General features: G+C 31.6%; 1 protein-coding gene across 4 annotated transcripts in view; it reads right to left on the reverse strand.

Annotated features, from left to right (window-relative positions):
• Window positions 1-245: 245 nt before the first annotated feature.
• Window positions 246-27,884, reverse strand: part of LOC111706863 (protein piccolo) — a 40,773-nt gene continuing 13,134 nt past the window's right edge. For 2 of the 4 annotated variants that reach the window (XM_023479793.1, XM_023479792.1), the window contains exons 8-24: window positions 26,688-26,764; window positions 26,414-26,469; window positions 26,126-26,210; window positions 24,561-24,603; window positions 23,688-23,878; window positions 21,736-21,801; window positions 21,349-21,447; window positions 20,127-21,235; window positions 19,601-20,018; window positions 18,728-18,806; window positions 14,507-14,622; window positions 12,710-12,914; window positions 10,652-10,789; window positions 6,077-6,176; window positions 5,756-5,912; window positions 4,377-4,427; window positions 246-743 (exon numbers count right to left, since the gene is read on the reverse strand). In XM_023479793.1, the coding sequence (XP_023335561.1) occupies window positions 723-743; window positions 4,377-4,427; window positions 5,756-5,912; window positions 6,077-6,176; window positions 10,652-10,789; window positions 12,710-12,914; window positions 14,507-14,622; window positions 18,728-18,806; window positions 19,601-20,018; window positions 20,127-21,235; window positions 21,349-21,447; window positions 21,736-21,801; window positions 23,688-23,878; window positions 24,561-24,603; window positions 26,126-26,210; window positions 26,414-26,469; window positions 26,688-26,764 (3,011 nt within the window). In that variant the 3' untranslated portion in view covers window positions 246-722. The remainder of the gene's footprint in view (window positions 744-4,376; window positions 4,428-5,755; window positions 5,913-6,076; window positions 6,177-10,651; window positions 10,790-12,709; window positions 12,915-14,506; window positions 14,623-18,727; window positions 18,807-19,600; window positions 20,019-20,126; window positions 21,236-21,348; window positions 21,448-21,735; window positions 21,802-23,687; window positions 23,879-24,560; window positions 24,604-26,125; window positions 26,211-26,413; window positions 26,470-26,687; window positions 26,765-27,884) is intronic. The other 2 variants (XM_023479796.1, XM_023479795.1) reach the window with 2 other exon arrangements.

Below are 27,884 nucleotides of genomic sequence, written 5' to 3' on the forward strand. Positions count from 1 at the left end.
GAATGTGTGCTCCGTAAAATAGGTTTCTTGATTTGTGTTCAATATAGAATAGGTTTTAGGATTTGTGTTCAGTAGAATAGGTTTGAGGATTTGTGTTCAGTAGAATAGGTTTGAGGATTTGTGTTCAGTAGAATAGGTTTGAGGATTTGTATTGGGAAGAAAAGGTTTAAGTATTTGTGTTCAGTAGAATAGGTTTTAGGATTTGTGTTCAGTAGAATAGGTTTGAGGATTTGTGTTCAGTAGATTTGTGTTCAGTAGAATAGGTTTGAGGATTTGTATTGGGAAGAAAAGGTTTAAGTATTTGTGTTCAGTAGAATAGGATTGAGGGTCAGAGCTGAGTATATAAAATAGGATTGAGGGTCAGAGCTGAGTATATAGAATAGGATGTAAGAATATAATCCGAGTATATGAGAGAGGATTTGAGTAAACTTGAATAGGTTGGAGTATTTGAATGGACCAGGACTGAAAATATCGGAGCTAGAAATCAGCACTCATCCAAAAAATATCTTGGCTTAGATAAGATATATAAGTATATAGAATATAGTGTTGTTTGCTTAGTTGGCGATGTGATGTCTAGTTGTTATATGAATAGTTTAGTATTCTGTCCTTACAAACATCATATGTCACTCAAACAAACTTGATCTTTCTCCACAACTCGGCAAGAATTATTAAACAATCTTCCTGCTACGTTTTCTAAATAGAAGCTAAGTAGAAGAGAAACCTCAAACTTCATCAACTCGAACCTAGAATATTAAATCATTTATACTTTAGTTTAGATAAGCTAAATGTTCTTCGAGAATATATAAATGACATTTCGGACATTTTCTACTTCGGCATTTTTAAACGGCTCGACCAAACATGCTGAAAAACAACACACAGTTATCTCGATAAGATGATACTTTAATACAGGATCTAAACTTTCACAAGTCGGAATTAATGAATTCGGAATTCAAGTGACCTTGAGTCTAAAAGGAAAGTAGCTCAACTTGATGTTAAACCGATTCCACAATTCATTTAATCCGACCTCTGATGTTAATCGTTGATGGTTCAAACAAGTTTTTTGAGAGATTTTTCACACTCATTTAAAGTTTGATCCTTTCTCCTCCTTTTGATCCGTTTAAAATGAAAAATTCAACTCTGTAAGTTTGAATTATATAGACCAAAGCGTAATTGAATCCAAATATAATAAACCGAATCTTGCTCCTTGGTTAGTCCATGGTTAGTTCATGGTTAGTCCATGGTTAGTCTATGGTTAGTCCATGGTTTCCTACATATATATATATAGTCCTGTGTCTATGGTTTGTTGCACACCACACATTGAAATAAAAATAAACTTTGTATAATGTACATTGTATATTTAATATCTATAATATATATAAGTATAGGGATCTCTGAGACATAAAGCTGGGTTCCCAAGTTAGTTGTAAATATTCAATTTGTGATATTCTTTACTGCATGTTTCGTTTAAGTTAGTTTTTTTTTTACTTTTACTGTCTCTATTTTCGGCTGGAATTTGGTTTTCGACAAAGGAAATCTATGTAAAAGTCTTTTATTGAGATAAAAGTAAATATCAAATGTCAGGCCTAAGTTAAAGTAACCGAGTTGGCTTTTTAACTTATTATCTAAAGAATTACGTTTGCCAAGAAGAATAAACGCTTTTTCTAACAATGATGATAAGTTCGTTTATCTTTAAAAGAAAAGTCCTCGAAATAAAACCCAGAAAGGATAATTATTTCATTGGATGAAAGCCAAGGCTATTATTTTGTCACTACTTTTCTATTTTAACCCGTGCTATTCTTGTTTAGTTTAAAGACTTCAAAGCAAAACAATGTTTCTTCGAACATTCTAATCAATACAATATTTCCTGGAACAATTACAAAGTGTGGGCTGATTAATGTCGATTATAAATATTTACAGTTTCAATTTTTATGTAAACATATCGAAAAATATTAACGATAATAAGATTAAATTCGGAATCATTTAAAAAAAAGTCTTGTTTTGTGAATAGAACTTAACATTCAACATTGAACATTATTTTCCAAAATATACATATGACTAAAACTGTGTTCTGTGAATAGAACTTAACATTCAACATTGAACATTATTTTCTAAAAATATATATTTGACTAAAACTGTGTTTTGTGAAAAGGACTTAACTGTAAACTTGTTTTTTAATAGGGCTTAAATGTGAATTGTTTTTTGGCAATAGATCTCAACCTACCTTTAAACTGTGTTTTGTGACTTAAAGTTGAATAGGACACAATAAAATTGTGTTTTGTAAATAAGAAAATTTTTTATTTTGAACTATAAACTGGGTTTGTGAATTCGACCCAACTGTAAAATGTGTTTGTGAATAGGACTAAACTGGACACTGTGTTTCGTACATAGGACTAAACTGTACAATGTGTTCGTGAATATGACTAAACTGTACACTGTGTTTCGTGAATAGGATTAAACTGTAAACTGTGTTTAGGAATAGGACTAAACTGTAAACTCTGTTTGTGGATAAGACTTAAAGTTGTAAACTGTGTTTCGTGAATAGGATTAAACTGTAAACTGTGTTTAGGATTAGGACTAAACTGTAAACTGTGTTTGTGGATAAAACCTTAAAGTTGTAAACTGTGTTTTGTAAATAGGAAACAACTAAAATTTTGCTTTGTAAATAAGACACAACTAAAATTGTGCTTTGTTAATTAAGTACATAGTGACAATTTTGATATTGAACTTTAAAATGCGTTTGTAAATAGGACTCAAAAGTAAACTATTCTCTATGTTTATCAAAAAGTAAAAGGCATCTATCAATCATTTTCTAATATTAGTGTCTGGCAATAGTGCACAGCACTCTACACATTAAACTTCAGTGTCCCTGGAGGCAAAATAGGTTCTAAATAAAATGTTAAAACCTACGAGAGAAGGATGGATTTGGTAAGATGTATAAAAGGATTGGTTAGTTTTTCTAAACTTTTCTTGTTTGTGTTAAACAAACAAATGCATTACTGTCTGCTATTATAAATATTATTGTATCTTAAATAAATGGAATATTCCCAAAAGGAATTTTCCGAAACATACATTTTCCTAAATATATCAAAACCAACAAAGGAATTGAGTCTTTGCCACAAATTCTGAATTTATAATCCCTATATCTTTGGAACCCAGTGTAGTAAATCTTTGATATTTCAAACTTATGTCATTTGATCTAACAGAATTCATAGTTTGAAATATCTAAGGTCTATGACATTGGAAATCAAAGATATACGGTTTAGAAAAGCAGAGTTTGTGGCAAAGACTCAATTTCTTTTTGCAGTCGAATTCTTTATATATCCCTGCTGCATGGCAGGGATCCTCGGCATTTCCTAGCCGCAGAGTAAGAAACCCTAGATAATTTCTAGCCGCAGCGCTGACTTTTCTAACAGATCCTAGCCGTAGAGTACGAAACAATAGCTTATATCTAGCCACAGCGCGTGTACTTCTAGCATATCCTAGCCGCAGTGCAGGAATCCCGAGCATATCCTAGCCGCAGTGCAGATATCCCAAGCATATCCTAGTCACAGTGCAGGAATCCCAAGCATATTTGCAACGCGCGGATGTCTAGCGAATTCTAGCCACTGCCCATGGATCCTTATAGCTTCCCATACCCTGAAACGAACTAACCAGAATTTAACACTTTAAGAACTCCTATACAACTATTTCTAACCTAATTTAACAATCTCCCAAAAAGTAAATGTGAGAATATGACAGTTGGGAATCAGTAAGTTAGGTTAATTGGGAAGTTTCCCTTCGGAAATTACCTATCAATGTAAACCAAGTGTCTGTGTGTAAACCAAGGAAAGCAAGGGCGTATACTGGGGGGACAAGGGGGTAGTGTCCCCCCCCAGGAGCTCCTAGGGGGGCATTCGTGCAAATTCACCCCCTAGGTTTATTTCTGTATACGCCCTTGAAGGAAGTATACCTAGCATCTCCGAATTGTGTACTGCAACTGCAGGGGGAGGAGATCTAATGTAAGGGTTGGGGGGCAGGAAAATATGCATTATGATTATGAAAGAGTAACTATTTCTTCTAGTAAAGAGAACGAAGATTAATGATATTTAAATGTTCTAATTAACTAGTTCGCTTATTTAAAGGTCCCTCTACAAGTTGTGGAAGTCGTGGCCGTAGGGTTTCAAACGGAAGCCAATTTTCGCACGGAATTCCGCGTGAAAATGAATTAAGCAGAATTTAGGCGCAAGGATTTTTACATTTTTCTGAAAACTCAAGCCGTGGGAGCACTAAGTTTGTGTAAATTCTTCGGCCTCCCAGTCAGTACAGTACACAATAGAGATTTTGCGTATTTTGATGTAACTACATTGGTGTAAACCATGCTTTGAAATGTTTCAAACCTTTTTATTACTACAGACAACTTCGGCTCTGTACATAACTGGTGAACCAGCCTAAATATGTACACTATCTAAATATGTACACTATCTAAATATGTACACTATCTAAATATGTACACTATCTAAATATGTACACTATCTAAATATGTACACTATCCAAATATGTACACTATCTAAATATGTACACTATCTAAAAATGTACACAAGCTATATATTTCCACTATCTAAATATGTACACTAGCGAAATATGTACGCTATCTAAATATGTACACTAGCTATGTATGTACACTATCTAAATATGTACACTATCTAAATATTTACCCTGGCTATGTACACTATCTAAATATGTACACTATATAAATATGTAAACTATCTAAATATGTACACTATATAAATATGTACACTATCTAAATATGTACACTATCTAAATATGTACACAATATAAATATGTACACTATTTAAATATGTACACTATCTAAATATGTACAATATCTAAATATGTAACACTATCTAAATATGTACACTATCTAAATATGTACACTATCTAAATATGTACACAAGCTATATATTTCCACTATCTAAATATGTACACTAGCGAAATATGTACACTATCTAAATATGTACACTATCTAAATATGTACACTATCTAAATATGTAACACTATCTAAATATGTACACTATCTAAATATGTACAATATCTAAATATGTACACTATCTAAATGTGTACACAATCTAAATGTGTACACTCTTTAGATATGTACACTATCGAAATATGTACTGCCTACTATGTGAAAAGAGAGAGAGTGAAAACAAGAAATAAGAAGTATGAGGCGCTAAAAAAGATTCCGGACGTTTTTTGTGGTATCAGTTATTTCATTTTTTTCACGGGAAATTGTCAACGTAAGCTTAATTGGTCCCCAAAATTAAAGAGTTCTTTGCAACAATTAAAACTTTAATATACAGGGTTATCCACAAAAATAGAGCGCCCTAGAGGTTCAATGTACATAGGTTACTGTCATGGATACAGTCTTTTAATAACATATTAATTGCTTTGTAAAAAAACCAAGTTTACAGTTGCAGGAAATCATGAAACTAAGAAAAAAAGACTGAGTAAATTCAGTACAATCGTATCTTAAGTCTCCTCCTTTGTGGGTAACCCAGTAATAAAAATAAAAAATAATTTTCTTTACTGATTCAAGCCTTAGCTGCATTTTCTATATCACCTTTGCTATAGAAATTCACAGTAGCCGTATCATAGTTATCAAGATTAACAATTCTTTAATAGATATGTTGCTTTGAAAGGTGTTCAAGGATACTGTTGTAAATCGTTGATTGAACAGGGTACTCAGAATCGTGAACCAAGAATTAAATTACAAAATGACCTGATCCTGAGTTTGTGGATTGGTAGAGGGAGTTTGTATCATGGATCCAATAATCTGATCCAAGGGATCGTCAGAGATCCGAACCCTGGTCCTAGAAAGGGAATGTCCCCGGGATTCAACTTGTGTTCCAGAGATACTCCTCGTGGTAGAACTATCCCTGCAAATATGTATCTATTTGAAATTCAACTTAGCATGAATAACAAGTTTCGAAAAGTTTTTGTCACAAACTCAGTTTTTCTAAACCATTTTGCAACCTGATGGTTTAATCTTGTTATATATTCAACCTGGACTAGTTGATCCAACAGAACTATATTCCTTTACCTTGTAACCTCGTTGCATAGAGTTGAAAATGTTTGATCCAACCTCTGCATCTGAACCTTTGTCTCAACCAGCCTCGAGGTCAGGTCAGGACTCAGCCTCTCTAGAATCATGAAAACAGATTAATACAGTGGTTACCGGAATACAATGGACTCATTTAAAATTTGCTGTTTTAAACTTCATAGAGTAAATAAAGTAGGTGTTTGTTCCACATTTTTAGAAAATGTTTTTCGGTCTCTCCAGTTCTTGAGATTTTTTTGTCAGACAAAATGGAATCATTGTTTTCGTTCTCTTCTTTTAGAAATGTCACGAGGATTTTTGATTTGTATTTTCTATAACTGATTTATCAAAAAAAAAATGTTGAGGCTACATTTTTTGTAAATCCGTTAAAATTCCAAATCGCAGTGATATTTTGTATTAAAAGTATGAAATTACCAACTACTAAACTAACATCAAACTGAATTCAGATTAAACCAACTTTTTCTCCCAAGATCTGAAAACTTTTAAAGGAACGGGGTTGATTTAAAACTATTCAAAGGAATTAAGTCTTTCCCACAAACTGAGATTTTCTAATCCCAATATCTATGCAATCCTATGTCTATAGACCTAAGATATTTCAAACTATGAATTCTGTTAGATCAAATAATCTAAGTTTGAAATATAAAAGGTTTACGCCATCGTGTTGCAACGATGGATTTGAAAATTTGAGTTTTCATTCATTTATTTTATTATTCATATTTTATTTATTTATATTTTATATATTTATTATTTATATTTATTATTATTTTTATTTATTATCAACGCTTTTATTAACTTAACTTAACAAAATTTTCCTATATCAAATCATGGTTTTTAAGTCTGTTTGAAAAGTACACCCTACCCTGCATTTGAAAAGTACACCCTACCCTGTATTTGAAAAGTACACTCTACCCTGTATTTATGTGTGAGTGTTGATTATCTCTATATAAGTATATTTCCTTTTATCTCTAGTGTATAAAGTTTGATAAACTGACTTGAACAAAAAATAAAGTATTTTCTGCAAACTTGAAACTGAAGAGGAAGGATAATATTGGATTCCTATCAAACCCAGCAAGGGTCCTACAAAATCCAACACTAACTTTTTCATTTGTTCAATCATTTCTTTTTTAGATTTATTTCCTATTTTATACAAACTAGGCTTTCAGGGCGCTTCGCGCCCATCTTCTATTTAAATTGTGAACATGTTCTTTTTGTTTACATTTGAAAACAAAGAAGAACAAATTTCGCGGATTTTCAAGAATTTAGATTTTTTTTACAAAATTAAAAACCTTCAAAACACATTTTTTTAAAATTTTTATCATTCGTAAACCTTCCCTGTGGTCACGTGATGTCCCACAAAAAATTTTGGCCCGATCGGTTCAGTCGTTTTGACATTTATTGGATACAAACAAACAAACAGACAGACAAGCCAAATTTATATATACTAGCCTTAGAGGGCGCTTCGCGCCCATCTTCTAAATTAATTGTGAACACGTTCTCTGTGTGTACATCGTAAAACAAAACAAAAATAATTCGCGGATTATCACAAAAAATTTCGTGGATTTTCAAAATTTTCAAAAATTTAATGAAGATCGAATTTTGATGGAGACAAATATTTGAAATTTTGATCATTCATAAACCTTCCCTGGGGTCCCTAGATGTCCCACAAAAAATTTGGGCCCGATCGGTTCAGCCGTTTTGACGTTTATTGGATACAAACAGACAGACAAACAAACAAACAGACAGACAAGCCAAATTTATATATATACTAGCCTTAGAGGGCGCTTCGCGCCCATCTTCTAAATTAATTGTGAACATGTTCTCTTTGTGTACATCGTAAAACAAAACAAATATAATTCGCGGATTTTCACAAAAAATTTCGTGGATTTTCAAAATTTTCAAAAATTTAATGAAGATCAAATTTTGATGGAGACAAATATTAAAAATTTTGATCATTCATAAACCTTCCCTAGAGTCCCTAGATGTCCCACAAAAAATTTGGTCCCGATCGGTTCAGCCGTTTTGACGTTTATTGGATACAAACAAACAGACAAACAGACAGACAAGCCAAATTTATATATACTAGCCTTAGAGGGCGCTTCGCGCCCATCTTCTAAATTAATTGTGAACATGTTCTCTTTGTGTACATGGTAAAACAAAACAAAAATAATTCGCGGATTTTCACAAAAAATTTCGTGGATTTTCAAAATTTTAAAAAATTTAATGACGATCGAATTTTGATTGAGACAAATATTTGAAATTTTGATCATTCATAAACCTTCCCTGGGGTCACGTGAGGTCCCACAAAAAATATGGGCCCGATCGTTTCAGCCGTTTTGACGTTTATTGGATACAAACAAACAGACAAGCCAAATTTATATTTAGATATATGTAAATATTTCGGAACGAATCGCTGCATTAACTATTTATGTAATGAATTAATTGTTAATTTTTGGTTGCTCCGGAAATAAAGTGATTAAATAATTAACACATTAAGCAGGGGCCCAAGGTGTACACATAAATTGTTTGTCTGTTTGTTTGTATTAAATAAACATCAAAACGGCTGAACCAATCGGGCCCATATTTTTTAGTGCAACTCATATGAAGGTTTATGGCTGGTCGTTGAAAAATGTTGCTCCGAAAAAATGTTCACATTTATCATTTTTTTTAAGGCACCAATTTGAATGGAAACATATGCGCTAAGGAATCGAGTCTTTGCTATAAACACTGACCTCTTTATCTCGGCAATCCATGGTCGTAGGTTTACACCATCAGGTTTAAAAGATAAAGGGATTACAAGATTTGAGTTTGTGGCAAAGACTAAATTCATTTGAAAACGATTATAAATGTCGGCTTGTAGAGCAACAGTTAGTAGCTAAAATAATCAAGAGAAAAGCCTAATTTATGTTAAAAGCTTACTTTCCTAAATATTTATGGGCTGTCGACTGACTGTTTACTTATTCTGATTGTTTTCTTATACATTTAGGTTTCGATATCATTTCAAGTTTTTGGAATTTATCGGTGTCATTCCAACACGTGAATATATATTTATGACATTTAAAAGATTGCATCATAAATCTTGGTAGAGAACCCAGAACCAGCCTAACTCAAGTTTAAGAAACTGTGGAGTTCAACTAGATATAACTCTGGATATATGTATAAGATACAGTGGAGTTCAACTAGATATAACTCTGGATATATGTATAAGATACAGTGGAGTTCAACTAGAATTAACTCTAGTATAAGATATAGTGGAGTTGAACTAAACTTCTAAAGAAAGAACAATATTGGAAGAATTTGTTCCCTTCATATTCATGAATATATTAACAAACCCTGCTCTAACTTCTTGTTAAAGGGACTTTGAGTCTAGTAGAATAAAGCTGACATGTTTTTATCCCTTTATAAAGGAATATCAATGTCACAAACTTTAATTTTCTAATCCCTTAATAAATCTAAGTTTGAAATATCAAAATTTCACACCATATGGTTGCAAAAATTAGAGACAAAATTTCTTTACTGCAATTAAACCAATTGAATTGAGCTTTTGCCAAAACAAAAATTTTCCAATACCTATAACTTTGCAACCTGATGACGAAGGTCTTTGATATTACAAACTTTAATGAATTGATATACTATCTACATAGCTTTATATACCTTATTTTGAGTTTAAAGAATTCTAGAGATTTTTTGTTGGAAAATGTTCATTGCGATCTCGATAACATCGTTCTACAGTTCTAAAGTTCTACAGTTCTACAGTTCTACAGTTCTACAGATCTACAGATCTACAGTTCTACAATTTTACAGTTCTACAGTTCTACAGTTCTACAGTTCTACAGATCTACAGATCTACAGATCTACAGTTCTACAATTTTACAGTTCTACAGTTCTACAGTTCTACAGTTCTAAAAGTTTCTAATCTCCCGTCAAATCTGTTCAATAGTTTAAACTTTAATCAAATATGTAGATATATACATTATGTATTATCCTTTAGTTCTAATTAAAGGGACTGTAGGCCTAATTTTAGGTGACCATTTTTGGTGATTGGTCGGATTAACAACTGCATTATTTAAACCTTTGTCTGATAATCAACCACAGAAATATCATTTTTTCTCTAGTGTGCAATGTACACTGGATTCCGAAGACACTTAATTTTTAGATAAAAAAGAAGGATATCTCACTCGTTCTTTTAATGGGTACATGTAAGTTGTAACTGTAGAAATGAAGGGTCAATCAAAAACAACAGTCTCTTTAAGACGTGCAGAAAAGGAGGGTTTGTGTTGTTAATGGGCTATGCAGGACTTTTCTCCTCTGTATACCTGTATCCTCCTCCATGCAACCAACACTGCTCCTGTATACCTGTATCCTCCTCCATGCTACCAATACTGCTCCTGTATATACCTGTATCCTCCTCCATGCTACCAATACAGCTCCTGTATACCTGAATCCTCCTCCATGCTACCAACACTGCTCCTGTATACCTATTTCCTCCTCCATGCTACCAATACTGCTCCTGTATATACCTGTATCCTCCTCCATGCTATCAAAACTGCTCCTGTATACCTGTATCCTCCTCCATGCTACCAACACTGCTCCTGTTGCTTCTACTATTCTGTTTCCTGGAGAAGCGAGCTGATCCTTTTCTCTGTTTATTTTGTCCATCAACATTCTTGATTACTCCAGGTTCCAAGGGTACACTGTCTAAACATTGTCTGTATTGATTATAGTATTTGTAAATGTCTTGAAAATACAAAACTTTTTTTTTAATTGCCCATGTTGTCACTATTTTTGGTCGGATAGCACTTTTGAACATATAAGTTTTATTTAATTGTTGACAAGTGAAAGTGAAGAAGATTATTTTCTTTATCTCATTTTCTCTAAAATATTCGGAGCTATGCTCAAGTTTACATTATCTGATATGCATCAAATCAAATGTCAAAAATTGAAAAAAATGAAAATTTTTTAGGAAAGGCTGAACTTTGAACTTCAAATACAAAATCTGCAATCAAAATTTTAAAAAATCTCTTTGATCGTGATTTTTAATGCAAAACATGTTAGTCTTTGTAGCATAGAATGATAAACATGCTAGTGAGTGTTAATGAATCTAAATACGATAAAATTCATTATAAAATTTACTTTTTAGAGATGACATGTAAAACTTTTAATTTTAATAATGATTACATAAAGTATTTACGATATTATCCATGTAAACTTTTGTATATCTAATCAAAGATTTGGTACCAGGTAGGGAACCCAGCTTTCCCAAATCAAGATTTGAGGCAAATCGGTCAAGATTGGGTTATAAGTTATAATCGTAAACACAAACAAACAGAAAGGCACCCAAACAGAGACTACTATATACTTTATGTTTGTAGATGGAAGAAATCATAAGAACTTTCTACTTCGTAATATTTTGTTCAAAGTATGGAATGAATTTTATCATGTTCAAAGTGTGGAGTGAATTTTATTATGTTAAAAGTGTGAAATAAATTACTATGTTCAAAGTGTGGAATGAATTTTTTTTTAAATGTAGTATGAATTTTATCATGTTCAAAGTATTGAATGAATTTTATCATTTTCAAAGTGTGGAGTGAATTTTATCATTTTCAAAGTGTGGAGTGAATTTTATCATGTTCAAAGTGTGGAGTGAATTTTATCATGTTCAAAGTGTGGAGTGAATTTTATTATGTTAAAAATGTAGTATGAATTTTATTATGTTCAAAGTGTGAAATAAATTATTATGTTCAAAGTGTGGAATGAATTTTTTTTAAAATGTAGTATGAATTTTATCATGTTCAAAGTATGGAATGAATTTTATCATTTTCAAAGTGTGGAGTGAATTTTATTACGTTAAAAATGTAGAATGAATTTTATCATGTTTAAAGTGTGGTATGAATTTTATTATGTTCAAAGTGTGAAATAAGTTTTATCATGTTTAGAGTGTGAAATGAGTTTTATTTTGTTCAAAGTGTGAAATAAATTATTATGTTCAAAGTATGGAATGAATTTTATTATGTTCAAAGTGTGAAATAAGTTTTATCATGTTCAAAGTGTTGAATAGATTTTATTTTGCTCAAAGTGTGGAATAAATTATTATGTTCAAAGTATGGAATGAATTTTATTATGTTCAAAGTGTGAAATAAGTTTTATCATGTTCCAATACTGTAATTTTGTTTTAATAAAATGTAAAGGATTCATATGAAGGAAATCTGTCACAGGAAAGACAAGATTTAAACAATAAAAAAGCATGACATGTAGAAATTTCTTATTCTTTTCTTCATTTTCTATTTTTTGGTACCATTTTTTAGTTTATAAAATTCGTGTTTTTCGATGTTTCTGAATCCCTATAATTTCAAGCCAAATTGTCGTAAAAACAAACAATTTGATGAAGTAAAAACCATGAAGTTGGCAGATTTGAACAATCTAATATCTGAGATCTTGTAAAACAAACAAAACAACAGATATCGAAGAATTTTTCAAATACTAACAAAAAATTGTTTAAAGTGATTGCTCGCGAATATTGAAATTTCGCCATCGACGATCGGAATGTTTAATATCGAATTTAAATTAAACAAATATAAAGAGAACGGATTGAAGAAGCTTGCATATTTTTTAACTCACCAGTTTCCATATTCATCACTTCCTCTTCATCATTTTCTTCACTAGCTGGCGGTTGCGGATCTTTCCCGAATTTTTTAGGATTTCTTTTCCCGGATTTTCTTGACGCTCTCTGTATATCCGTCCTACTCTCACTTTGGAAGATTTCGTCGAATGAATCCACGGCTTTCTTAAACTCTTCATCATCTTCCAACGAATGTACTTTTATCTAAAAAACTATCTATTTTAGCTTTAGAGAGAAATCGCAAATCGGAATTATCAATACTTAGAAAATATCTTCAACATTCAAGCTTATAAGATGGTTTAAGAGAACAGTGTCCGAATTTAATGAATCTAAGCCACGTCTTAAATCCACCAAAAACCGGATTCAATTTGGTGCCGGCTTAAATCCTGAAACAATGAATACGATTTTAAGTGTAACCAACCATATTTGAGCCGTGGCTTAAATTTAAGCCGTGGCTCAAATTCTTTTTAACTTTATCAATTTATTTATTTTTTAATTTTTTTTTATGAAACAAATTATTTGATACATGTATTTAATGCAGAATGCAGATAATCATGTTTCCAATCTTCTTGTTTCCTGGCTGTCATGTAATGCTCGTTCAATTAGCTGCATACCCCCGCCCCCCCAGGAGGGTTAATATGCAGTTTTGAGATGCTGATCAGGCAATTTGTAGTATTTTAATATCAGCTCTTGAGTTTCTGTATTTATTTCAGTTGTTTTTGATATCGGCCATCTATGCAGGTTTATTGCTGACATTGTTGTAATGAGAACTTCCCTTTGTCAGCTGCATTACATGTATCAGTGTCTTGCAGTAATTTAGAAAGAAATTAAAAGACCTCCTAGCCTTAACTGCATTCGGCTAGGTTCAAGGTGATTTAGGTGTACCCCCTAGGAAAGGAACACCCAATGAAACCAATGATGATCTCTCTCAGAAAGTTTTGATTAAGATTCCACAGCAAAGCAGTTTCTGAGTTCCACAATATCTGCTCGTGAAGTAGAATAAGGTTGGAATTTAGGAGGTAGGCGGATGAGGATGGGGGTGTAAGGGTAACAGGTATCAGAAATACCATAGTCCTCACTTTTAACGTGTATTCCCACGTGGACAGATTTTTAAAGAAAAAATAACCCGCTAAGCATGCTGTCCCATCGCTTTAAAACACGGGGAGTGTGTCTTTTGCCTATCATTGTCAGAGGTCTGCCATGAGTAATCCAGTTTCCATTGTGAGGAGGGTGAAAAACCAGTTTATGGTATTTGATTTAAAGTCTATTGAAGGCTCTGTTCCCCCTTAAAACCTGTATCAGCATGTACTTCATCCCTAATGTTTTGAGTTTCTGTATTGCTTCTGTATTCATCTTTATTACTTTATCTTGTTCGGGATTAGTCACGCTTTCTACTCAGTTGTGGAGAGAGAAGAGAAGAGAATTGTCCTTGCTATCTAGACTTCTATACAAGTACAACGCACATAGCGCCCTTTCTCTTAACAGGCTTAGAAAGCTCTGCTGACACCCTTCCTCTGGGAGGTTCGGATACACACTAGCTCAAATTCTTTAATTGGGAATCGGGCATGCATCTTAAATTGCAGGATCACTGTAAATGACAGATAGTTCCTTTCAGTTTAAAATAGAGTAAAATCTGTAAATGAAAGGGGGATGGATCGAAGAAGCGGAAATCTAGAATTATTCCATGAATCCAGGAATCTAGGAATCTAGGAATATTGCCGGAGAATGCATTTAACGATGAAATATCACTTCCATTTCAGAGAATGTTTGAATAAATTAAATCAAGTTTATTTAACCTGCATATTCTGAATGTCCACTTCAACAAGATCGTCGTCCGTGAAACTATCTGTAGAGATCATACTGTTCCGGTTACTATCAGTTATCCGACTTATAGGTTTAGGTTTAGGTATACCTAAATATAATAGGTTTAGGTTTAGGAATACCAAAATATAATAGGTTTAGATATACCCAAATATAGAAGGTTTAGGTTTAGGAATACCTAAATATAATAAGTTTAGGTTTAGGAAAACCTAAATATAAAAGGTTTAGGTTTAGGAATACCTAAATATAATAGGGATAGGTTTAGAAATACCTAAATATGAAAGGTTTAGGTTAAGAAATACTTAAATATTATAGGTTTAGGTTTAGGAATACCTAAATATAATAGGGTTTAGTTTTAGGAATGCCTAAATATAATAGGTTTATAGGTTTAGGAATATCTAAATATAAAAGGTTTAGGTTTAAACATGCCTAAACATGATGTGTTTAGGAATACCTGAATATAACAGGTTTAGTTTTAAGGTTTAACATATCTAACTATAAGTTATCAGTTATAAATATCTAGAATATTAAAGGTTTTTAGGTTTGAATATAGCTCTAAAAGAGTAAATGGTTTGTAACATGTTTTAATGAAATGGTTTAAACAAAACAATTTTGCATAATATGCAATTACTTAGTGGAAAAATTAGTATTTTAAACCTGAATAGTGGCAAGTATGTATTTTACAAAAATAAAACATACTTATTAGAATAATTGTAGCGTTTATTATTCATAATTTAGTATACAATAAACAAAAAAAGACAATTATTTAATAAAAATATGATCAATGAATAAAAAATGCAGCTTAAAGGGAGTGACCGGCAATTTATGGAAGTTGGAAGTTGTAGTATTGTGGAAAAATTTTTTAGGATTCATTTGGGACATATAAAACGTTTTAATGATATATACTTACTTAGTTTGAGCGCTAAGTCGACTTTCAAAATCATCCATTTCGGTGGTTTTGAGAATCGATTTTTTCAAAATTATTAAATAACAACGACGAAAATGTTAAAAAAATTCTTTATTAAACTATTTAGTTGTTGAGGAACAGGTTGAGAAAATTAAAATTAACTCTTATTATCGAAAATAAGTAATCATATTTAGTTATTAGTTTCTGTGATGTTTCATTGTTCACAAACATTTTCTGTAGATTTTCTGGAATTTTTATTAAAAAGACAACATTTGAAGAATCTGCTAACAAATTCGTAAAGAACAAGAAATTCAATATAATGTTAAAAAAGAAATAATTGATTCTAACATTGATTTATTGGCAAATTTATATTTAGAATTTAATGAATAATAAACGATATAATTATTCTAATAAGTATGTTTTATTTTTGTAAAATACATACTTGCTACTATTCAGGTTTAAAATACTAATTTTTCCACTTAGTAATTGCATATTATGCAAAATTGTTTTGTTTAAACCAATTCATTAAAACATGTTACAAACCATTTACCCTTATGTTTACTGTCAAATTTTGATACATTTTTCGTCGTAGTTATTTAATAATTTAAAAAAAATTGATTCTCAAAACGTAGCAACCCAAATGGATGACTTTGAACGTCGACTTTGTGCTCAAACTCAGTTCAATTGCCATTCATTGGCGCGGTCACTCCCTTTAAGGATTAGAGCTGTAGCCAATAAATTTGATGAAGAATAAAAAAACTAGTTTAGCTAAAGTGACAGGTTTTTTGCTAGTTTAGATTTGATGATTTCTAGCAAGGTTTGAGCAAACTAAGAACTAAAAGTTCCTTTTCTTTTCTTTTCTATTAATCGCTTAGAGAAGACATTAACTTTATAAATGGTCAATTGATAAGAATCTGAAAAATAAATATATTTTCCATGTTTCATATCTATTATCTAGGATCTAGGATATTAACAATACAAAAATACAACAGGAGTTTTCACTCATTTCGTACAACCTAAATTAACCGATGATTACATGAAAACGTATGTATATGGTGGTAGGCAATAGTATCAATATAATGAAGACGATTTAAAAAAATTGTTTTAATTGCTAACAAGCTTTTTTTAAATACAAGTTTACAAATAATTAAAGAGGAGCTTTTTCAATTGACAGCTTCTCTTTGTTTCCATGTTTTTGTGTATCCATGCTGTTTGAAAGCTTGGTATAAATCAAAATTACAATAGAAAGTCGTCTTCATTGTATTTGTATAATCGCCTACCCCGTATGTAGTTGTGTAACGGATGTTACGTATTCAGACAGCCAAACAGAAACATATATAGAGCTGAAACGTGCCTACAGTAAAATTAAATGGTTCAGATAGAGGAAGTTGTTCTGGCGAGTAAAAAAATTGAGGTTGAGGAAAACGAAAAACCGATGGGCGCTGGCAACTGTGAAAATTAAACACTGATGGGCACTGGCAACGCCAGATATTCTTACTGGTAAACAAACAAAATTTAGAACTAAAAGTATCCGGACTTCCAATCCAAAACTTCAAAAAATATATTTATTTTTGATAATACAAACTTTTTAAAGCTTTTTTAAAAAGACTAATTAAGTCCACTGTAAGACTTATTCTCATCTTGTGAACCTGAGACAGCAAAAACTAATTAATATCTAAATAAATCTATTTCATCGAACTATAGGTTTTCTTACTTCTTAGCCTCTAAGCTTTTCTTTTCATTAAATGATGAAAGAAAAGTTTCCCAAATCCCCCACATTTCCCCCAGCTCCCCCTATATATTCCACCCAAATTCCCCACATTTCCCCCACCTCCCCTCTATATATTTCACCCTATCTCCCCACCCACCCTTTGTCCCTTCGTTTTCCCCCTTCCGTCGTCCCTTCGTATATTAGGAAAATAAACAAGGATAATCTTATATCAAACCTTCAAATAAAACACAAGGGAAGTTTCATCATTTATCCTGCTTTCGTCTTTACTCTTTATCCAATCACTCATTCTCTTATATCCTTCAATATCATTTATTTATCCTTTCCTTTCGTCTTTACCCTATAGTCACACTCAATCATTCTCTTATATCCTTCAATATCACTTATATATCCTTCCCCTTCGTCTTTTTCTCTATAGTCACACTCATTCTCTTATATCCTTCAATATCATTTATTTATCCTTCCCCTTAGTCTTTGCCCTATAGTCACACTCATCTCTTATATCCTTCAATATCATTTAGTTATCCTTCCCCTTCGTCTTTACTCTTCAGTCACACTCAATCATTCTCTTATATCCTTCACCATCCCTTATATATCTTTCCTGCTTTCGTCTTTACCTTTTAACCACTCAATCATTCTCTTATATCCTTCACCATCACTTATATATCTTTCCTGCTTTCGTCTTTACCTTTTAACCACTCAATCTTTCTCTTATATCCTTCTCTTTTACTCATTTATTCTTTCTGTTTTCGTCTTTACCTTTTAACCTCTCAACCTTTCTCTTATATCCTTCTTCCCCTTCGTCTTTACTCTTCAGTCACACTCAATCATTCTCTTATATCCTTCACCATCCCTTATATATCTTTCCTGCTTTCGTCTTTACCTTTTAACCACTCAATCTTTCTCTTATATCCTTCTCTTTTACTCATTTATTCTTTCTGTTTTCGTCTTTACCTTTTAACCACCTAACCATTTTTCTTTTATATACTTCACTATCATTCATTTAACATTTCATTTAACATTTCTTTATCCTATATTCACGCAATAATTCTCTTATATCCTTCACTATCACTCATTTATCCCTCTTGCTTTCGTCTATTATCATTTCTATATCATTTCTATATATATCATTTATATATCATTTCTATACCTTATAACCTTCACTAATACCCATTTATCCTACTCCTATCTAATACTCCCTAACCTGTATGCAACTATACTACTTCACACAAAAAAAAAACATTTAATCTTGTTCCTATAAATCAGAATAAAAGGCCCTATCTAGTATTTCTTTTAGCCCCTGGCATAGTTAGGTAAAAGTAGATATTAATGTCAGCTACTGAAATGAAAAACATGGTTTGCAAGAGTTGAGAAAAACAAGAATAAACAAGGTAGTTAGTTTGCAAAAAAAAAGTTTTCCCAGACCCTTCTCTCAATTCATGAAAACAATACAACTCACTTCTCAGTCTTTCTTTTATCCCATTCTTCACAGAATATGTACACAGAATACATCTTTGAGTTTATATTGTTTAAGATTAAAAATTCTGTTAGATTATTCACCTCGAGGAGTCGGCACCACCACTTTAGGTTTTCCTCCGGCAGCCAGGACGGATCTTTCTCTTACGCTCTCTCCCGATCCCTTTAAAGGGATTGTAAGGGTAACTTCAAGTGACCCACATGCAAAAATGACAATGTCCGATTTACAATGTTTTCCTTTAGTGTAATGCGCGAGTCTCTTTTGTAGAAAAACTGCAATTAAAAATAATCATTTTTCAAAATTAAAACCATTAATATCAAATTAATTCAGACAAAGCATGAAAGGGTGTAAATCGGGCATTTCAATCTTGGCAGGGAGGTTCTGTTCACATTACGCTTACAATCCCTTTCAGTCAAATTATGAAAAATTTTCCATATGAATTATATGTTTCTTCTGTCTGTTTAGTATAAAGGTCTAAATAAAATGGCTCCACCTAAAAGGCCCAGTTTTTGTCCCATAAACTTGCATGATTGCATCCCCCTACCCCCTATTCATAACCCAGGGGATGCAGTGGTAAACTGCTAGATGCTTGTCAGGTCGAACTAAAAATAAGATTCATTGTTGTGGCCCCTTTCTAACCGATCTATGGGAAATAGGGCAATACTTGCTGTTTTGGCGATTTCAGGCCAAAATACATCTTATCACTCTTAAACTCAATATAATGACATACGAAGAGTTAGTGACTAATGCTTTGTTAAAACCAGAATGAGTAATAATTTAATGCTTAAAGGAATCCTTGGAACCCGATGTCGTTGACCTTTGATATTTTAAACTATAAATTTTGTCAGATCAAATAATCTAAGTATGAAATATTAAAGGTTTACAACATAAGGTTGTAATTAGATATAGGGATTAAGAATTTTGTTTGTAGAAATGCAAATGTTTGAATATTTAACCTCTTCGTCTTCAGGTTTCTGAGCTTTTTTCGTCAATTTCTTCTTTCTTCCCTTCTGTCCGTCTCCTCCTCCAACCTGCTCAGTTTTCATCAAATCCTCATCATGGTTCCCAGATTCATCTCCTTCAAGGTTTCCAGAATCCTCAGATTCTTTCAATGCGTTCCTAACTTCAAGCATGATGTTCGCGCTCTCCTCGTAGTTCGCGGAGTTGGTTTTTCTTCGGTTGGATCGATTTTTCTTTCTGGGTTTTAGATTTGGGTTGTCATCAGTTGTCTTTTCTTTCAGGCCGTTTGCGTCTTCATTCTTCACGTCTTCCGTAGGAACAGAAGGTTTAGATTCTTCCGTTGTCTGTTTATTTATTTCTTCAGCCTCATTTTCAACCTTTACGCTCTTTGTCTGTCTTTGTGGGGCCTGTTCACTGCAAAATTAGACATTTTATCAATTATTATCCTAATATTTTTTAAAATAAAAAAACTATTAGAGGCTTTTTCGTTTTATAACTTTGATAATTGATAAAATGCTCTTCCTTGTTTGAGGCGTAATCTCTGATTTTGTGGGATATTTTTCATGCTTTTCATCTCCTGCCTCCTTTCCACTCTTCTTCTTCCCGATCTTAAAGAACTCTTTCAAGTCCTCTTGCCATTCTTTAATAAAACTTTTCTTCTTTGCTTTTTTCTTAATCTCGCTTTCTTCTCCAAACCCTGGAAAATCCAGCTGTTTTGAATCTGGTTGAACTGGTCTGATCTCTAGTTCAGGTCTTACATCAAATCCAATAATGTCATCATTTCGATCATTTTCAATAAATCCAATGGTTTCTACCTCATCAGAGGACTTGATTTCTTCTTTCTCCAGACCTGTCTCAGGCCGAAGAGGTTGAGTTGAGGTTTCTTCTCCACCTGGGGTGTTAGAGTCTGTAAACTCAATCTGTGTAGGTATACTTCTATACTTAGAGCTAGGTGTGGTTTCAACACCTTCAATCTTTTCTATTTCACCAACAACACCTATTTCGTGAATGATTTCTTTTTGTATTTCTTTAACTTCATTTATTTCGCCATTTTTGTCTTCATTGATTTCTTGAATTTCAACTTGTGTAATAGTATCTTCATGATTTTTTACATGATCTAAGATATTTTCGACATGATCTTTAATGTTGGTAACATTTTCATCATTATTTTTAACATAATCATCATTTTCTGTACCACGACTGTTATTATGTATAACAATATCTTTATTCTTTGTGATATGATCTTCTTCTCTGGTAACATGATCTTCATTCTTTACATCATGATCTTTGTTTTTCGCATTCAATATTACAGGCTCATAAAGTTCAACGGCATCGGTATGAACTTCTAAGGGTTGAACTTGATCTTCTTTAAAGTTCGTATTGGAAAAGATGGGTTCAGACTCAGGAGAACTCGAGGAAGGTTTTCTACCCAGGATGGTTGGTTCCTTCTCCAGGATTCTGATTTCAAGTTTCCCATTTAAAATATTCTCATTTTCCAGATTCTGGTCCCTTGGCTCAGGGTTCACAGTTTGAATTGTATCTGGGTTGGATTCAGCACGGTGAAATCCGTCCTTGGTTTCGAACTTCTGTTGAGGAAACTTAGGTTCTCTTATCTCTACAGATTTGACACCCTGGAATATTAGATTATATTTATATCATAACTTGAAAGATATATACACACATAACTTTGAACTTTTAAAAAAGTTAAGAATTTTTTGTAACTTGCTGTTTACTCTAGGCTTGCCTGCTTTTCAGCATATGTTCTCTGAAGTGTATATAAATCTGTACTTTTATAGGATTGAGTGGGAGCTGAGATCTTTCTTGCTTTCTCAACTTTTACACCCTTAAATCAAGAGTTTATTTACTCAACATATCTTTAAAAAAACATGTAAGTTAAAGATTAAAAGAAGTGCCAGATTTTATTGATTTTATTTACTGGCATCAAAATAATTTACACATCAATTTAAGTAAACTAAAAACTAAGCACACTTTCTTGAACTGATCTATGCTCTTTAATCTGTTTTAATAATAGATACAATTTTAATAGTTCCTATTCTACAACTACAACTATTGTATACTGCATTTAAAGGGAATGTTACCATTAAATATTTGTGATTAATCTAGCAATGACCTGTGTTAAGGCGTAGCTAGTTCTCATCTCATCTAGGTCTGTATTCTTGAAGGATTTTACCTTCTCCTAAATATATTATCAATGAAAATAAAGTTGAGCATATTGTACGTCACTATTTCGTCCATTTTGTGTCAGCTAGCCATCACTCTATCTTACTGATTTGACCATCATATTGTTTTGGATGTGTCAGGATAGGATGGGATACCTTTGCAGACAAGAGTGAGAAATTGTGTGATTGAGATTTGGAGACAAATCCGAGGTATAGAACAACTAGGAGCAGGTTGGATATTAGAAATAATAAATAGGAGAGGCGGGAATAGTAGAAGGACAAGAATATTTATAATATGAATAAAAAATAGGACGAGAAGAAGATTTAGGTTAGGATATAAGAAATAGAAAATAGGAAGGATTAGAATAGGGTTATAGACTAGGAAGAGACATAAGGTTTAAAATAAGATTAAAGAATAGTATGAGATTTAGAATATGATCAGAGAATAGGACGATGAGAAGGTTTAGAATAGGATTAAATATTAGGAAAAGAAGAAGATTTAGAATAGGATTAAAGAATAGGACGAGGAGAAGGTTTAGAATAGGATTAAAGAATAGGACGAGAAAAAGGTAAGTAAAATAAGATTAAAGAAAAGAACAAGAATAAGATTTAGAATAGGATTAAAGAATAGGACGAAAAAAAGGTAAGAAATATAAGATTAAAGAATAGAACAAGAATAAGATTTAGAATTGGATCAAAGAATAGAACGAGAAAAAGGTTAGGAATATAAGATTAAAGAATTGAACAAGAAGAAGATTTAGAATTGGATCAAAGAATAGGACAAGAAAAAGGTAAGGAATATAAGATTAAAAAATAGAACAAGAATAAGATCTAGAATAGGATTAAAGAATAGAACGAGAAAAAGGTTAGGAATATAAGATTAAAGAATAGAACAAGAATAAGATTTGGAATAGAATTAAAGAATAGAACGAGAAAAAGGTTAGGAATATAAGATTAAAGAATAGAACAAGAATAAGTTTTAGAATTGGATCAAAGAATAGAACGAGAAAAAGGTTAGGAATTTAAGATTAAAAAATAGAACAAGTAGAAGTTTTAGAATTGGATCAAAGAATAGGACAAGAAAAAGGTAAAGCATATAAGATTAAAAAATAGAACAAGAATAAGATTTAGAATAGGATTAAAGAATAGAACGAGAAAAAGGTTAGGAATATAAGATTAAAAATAGAACAAGAATAAGATTTAGAATTGGATCAAAGAATAGGACGAGAAAAAGGTAAGGAATATAAGGTTAAAGAATAGAACTGGAAGAAGGTTTAGAATAGAAATGAAGAATAGGACAGTAAGAAGGTTAAAATAGGAATAAAGAACAGGATAAGGAGAAGGTTAAGCATAGGATTAAAAAATAGGAAGAGGAGAAGGTTTAGAATAGGCTATAAGAATAAGACAATAAGAAAGTTTAGAATAGGATTGAAGAGACAAAACTATCCTGAAGAGTAAGGACAGTTAGTGCACTTTAATTTATGAAATATGTAGATTTAAACTCTGGCATAATAATCTAAGTAGAATGTTGAATATTAAACTAAAGGAGAACAAGCTCAATTTAATTGTAACTTATGTCTAAACTTTATGCATAACTCAGAGGGGAATTGGTTCCATAATAAGCAAATTGTTCCTCTGCTATTTAAGAAAGATTGCACACTTTATAAGGATCGATACTAATAATAATGATATTGTTTTTTTTTATCCAGTTTTAATTTTTTTTAGACAAAATATCCAGAACTGATAAAAATCCCCAAAAGGAATACTGGTTTTGAAACTATATTTAAGAACACGTCGTGGAAGAATTTTTCAACTACTCGGATCAAAATTGAATATAGTAGTGGTAGATAGATAGATAAATCTATTCAAGTTTACAGATTTCTAAAAATGCATTGAAGGTAACCTTTTTATCTTTCTTCCTGAAAAGGTTTGAATTTTTCAACTTGTCCAGAGAAAGGTTGGATCTTTTCATAGAAACACTTTCTTCTTTCTTTTCATCTTTTTTCTTCTTCTCTTTTTTGCTTTCTTCTTTCTTCTCTTTCATTTCTTTCTTCTCCCCTTGTTCTGGTGTTAAAGTCGCCATTTTGAACGTTTCTGTATTTTCAACAATTTGCAATTTGTTCAGATACAGAGATTAGTTAAATACTAGACATCGATACAATTCTACAGAATTAAATTAAAGATAACATCTTGTCTTTTTTTATTTGTACGAAAGAGGAAAAGTGATAATGTTCACAAATATTTTTTTTTTTAATTGTACTAGAAATAACTTTTATACGCTATGATATTGATTTGTTTAATCTGTTAATTAACAATGTTCTCTTTCAAATGTTATAGATTTGCTTTTTAGTCAAATGTTAATGACGTAAGAAATTTATCTAGCTCAGAATTAAGAAGTTCATCCATGTAATTCACGGTGACCAGGATGTGAAATTAGAAATTTGGCCTTTTTTTATTTATTTTATTTATTGTTGGGATATGTAAGTTTTAAATATTAAGACATTTCCCCGGACTAAAGTTTTTGCAAGTTTACGTTCATTATCATTAAATAAATATCCATTTGAAAATATTATCTAATTATCTAATTATCTAATCATCTATTTATCTAATGTTCTAATCATCTAATTATCTAATTATCTAATAATCTAATTATCTACATGATCGAAAAAAGAATATCTTAAAGGCTCAGATATAATTTCTCTTTAAAAATGGCGGTTTAAAAGTTTTTTTCCAGGAATTTTTCTTAGCTAAAAAAAATCTTGATTGCAAAGTGTTCCTGTTTTAGTAGACAGAGGAGGGTCTTCAGGAGAATCTGGAATCTGTAGAATAATAAACAAAATTTGTATACTATATACAATATGAGCTTGGAAACCCAGCTTTGCAAGGAAATCTCCAAAAGTCAAATGGAATTGAACCTGATCAAATTACCTATGCAACAAAGAATTTCTAACAAAGCTAAGATTTTACCAAAATTTAAGGCAAATTGCTTCATGAGTTCTTGAGTAATGAACAAACAAACAGTAAAGCGTACAAATGTATAGTTTGTGCACTAAACCTGATTTTCTAACCCTATATCTTTAGAAACCCAATTTCGTAGATCTTAGATATTTAAAAACTTTGAATTTCGTTAGATCAAGTAAAAGTTTGAAATACCAAAGGTTTACACCAATAGGTTGCAAAGATATACGGATGAGAAAATGTGAGTTGTGGCAAAGGCTCAACTCCATTATCCCCTTTGTTTGACTGATGCATTTTCAATGTGGAAGAACGAGGAGTTGAGGGGGGGGGGGAAGTTCACCCCAATTTATCTTAGAGTTTCATTAAAGAATAGGTTTTAAAAGCATGACTTAACAGTAAAGATATTCGTTTTTGTAACTTTATATTCATTTATTTACTATGATATTTGTATTTGACCTTTAACAACATTTCTCTATTATACTTTTTAATTAATTGTCAGAAAATAGCCGTCTTGGTTTACCTTACTCTTGGATAGAGTAGATCTACCATTCTTATTCTTGGTTAACCTTACTCTTGGATAGAGTAGATCTACCATTTTTATTCTTGGTTTACTTTATTCTTGTTAATCTTGGATAGAGTAGACCTACCATTCTTATTCTTGGTTAACCTTACTCTTGTTAATCTTGGATAGAGTGGATCTACCATTCTTATTCTTGGTTAAACTTACTCTTGTTAATTTTGGATAGAGTAGATCTACCATTCTTATTCTTGGGTTTACCTTACTCTTGTTACTCTTGGATAGAGTAGATCTACCATTCTTATTCTTAGTTAACCTTACTCTTGTTAATCTTGGATAGAGTAGATCTACCATTTTTATTCTTAGTTAACTTTATTCGTGTTAATCTTGGATAGAGTAGATCTACCATTCTTATTCTTGGTTTACCTTACTCTTGTTACTCTTGGATAGAGTAGATCTACCATTCTTATTCTTGGTTTACCTTACTCTTGTTAATCTTGGATAGATTAGTTCTACCATCCTTATTCTTGGTTTACCTTACTCTTGTTAATCTTGGATAGAGTGGTTCTACCATTCTTATTCTTAGTTAACCTTACTCTTGTTAATCTTGGATAGAGTAGATCTACCATTCTTATTCTTGGGTTTACCTTACTCTTGTTAATTTTGGATAGAGTAGATCTACCATTCTTATTCTTGGGTTTACTACTCTTGTTAATCTTGGATAGAGTGGTTCTACCATTCTTATTCTTGGTTAACCTTACTCTTGTTAATCTTGGATAGAGTAGATCTACCATTCTTGTTCTTGGTTAACCTTACTCTTGTTAATCTTGGGTAGATTAGTTCTACCATCCTTATTCTTGGTTTACCTTATTCTTGTTAATCTTGGAAAGAGTGGTTCTACCATTCTCCGCTTTAGCTTCAATCTTCTCATAAATATCTTCTTCAGAATACCTGAACAGTGTACAGAGTATTATTTGGAAATTGATCTACAAATCTTATCATGATATAAATATTGATTAATTGGATTTAATATTTTTAAAAGCATCAAAACACATGTAAAATATGAAATAAGAATAAAATCTTTATATCAATCGTATAGATAGGATAATTTAAATTATCAGATAAAAATTAGTTGTAGAAATTATATTATTTACCTTGGTTTCTTCACCTCTTCATATTCCGACTCTAGAAGACGGGGGAGAGGAAGATCCTTATAACAAAATGAATAAATAAATAAATAAATCCCAATCCAATAACAAATAAATTAGCTTTGTAAATTTTAAATAACAATCAACTTAACTTAACAACTTAACAATCAACAATAAATAATCTTTTTCAAAAATGAAATGACTAAGGATTAAAAAAGTTATGCAAAAAAATTCTGTTTTGTTTTCATTGATAAATAATGAATTGCCTAAAAAGGTCTACCTGATCGTGTTTCGTTCTAGATAAAGAATCAGTATAATGGAATTCAACATCTTCCTTTATAAACTCATCCGGAGAACCTGAAAAATAGGTTTCTCGGTTTAGGAATTTAAATATTTTTGGGGGATTTTTTTCCTTAGGATTATTTTCTAGGTTACAAGAGTAAAGGAATTGAATCTTTGCCAAAAACTCTGATTTTCTAATCCTTATATCTTTGAAATCCAATGCAGTAAACATTAAATATTTCAAAATACGAATTCTGTAGGATAAAAGAATCTCAGTTTGAACTAACAAAGCTTTACACCACCAAGTTGCAAAGATACTTGTTATCTTTGGTTTGCAGGTAAATAAGGAGACCTTACTAGAGTCTGGTTTAATTCTACCTCCTATAGGATGCTTTTATTTTTCATAGAGACAAAACTGTATAACATTTTTACTAAGGGCTACATATTTATTCCTTTAAAACTACAAGGCCTACAAGCCTTTACATCTGATAGTTCTTAAACTTAATTATTGTTTATATTATTATTAATTCTTAAATTTTTTAACTTAACTCGACTAGAAATATTTTTATTTGGAAAAAACTAATATATTTCTTGTTAAAACATTTTAGAACTCTAGATTCTTGTTAAGCTGTGAGGCGTTGAATTCCTAGAACAGATTCATATGCATCGTTAGATCAGGTAGAAAGTACTGGGCTATCCACACAGAATAGGACTTTAAATTAACCAACTCAGTGGGTTTAATTTAATCTGAATTGTGATAATAATCAGACGAAGAAATAGAATAAAGTTCTATTCTGAGAGAAAATGAAATTCTAACTATAGAGATAAGACTTAAAACTCGTCTTTGACCTTTGAAATAGTTTGTGGCATTAGTTTGGCAACCTGATATTTATCAGGCACAATAATCAGAAAAAATTTCGAGTCCCGCTCTTTCTGAAATTGGTCTGCATGTTTTGTACTTTCATAATGACCGGGGTTTTGAATGAATTTTTCAGAAATAGACAGTTTTTTTATAAATTGAGATGTTAACAAATTTCTTAATACCTATGGTAATTTTCAATAACAAAAATCGCAGACCACATTTGGAAATAGCAGGATAATTTTGAAAGGGCAAATTATAAGAATGGCATTGTTTGATTAAAATGTTTCTAAAATTAGGTTGCCAAATGGATGCTGCAAACTATTAAAATCGTCA

The sequence above is a fragment of the Eurytemora carolleeae genome, unplaced genomic scaffold (genome assembly GCF_000591075.1).
Source record: "Eurytemora carolleeae unplaced genomic scaffold, Eaff_2.0 scaffold760, whole genome shotgun sequence".
Lineage (NCBI taxonomy): Eukaryota > Metazoa > Arthropoda > Copepoda > Calanoida > Temoridae > Eurytemora > Eurytemora carolleeae.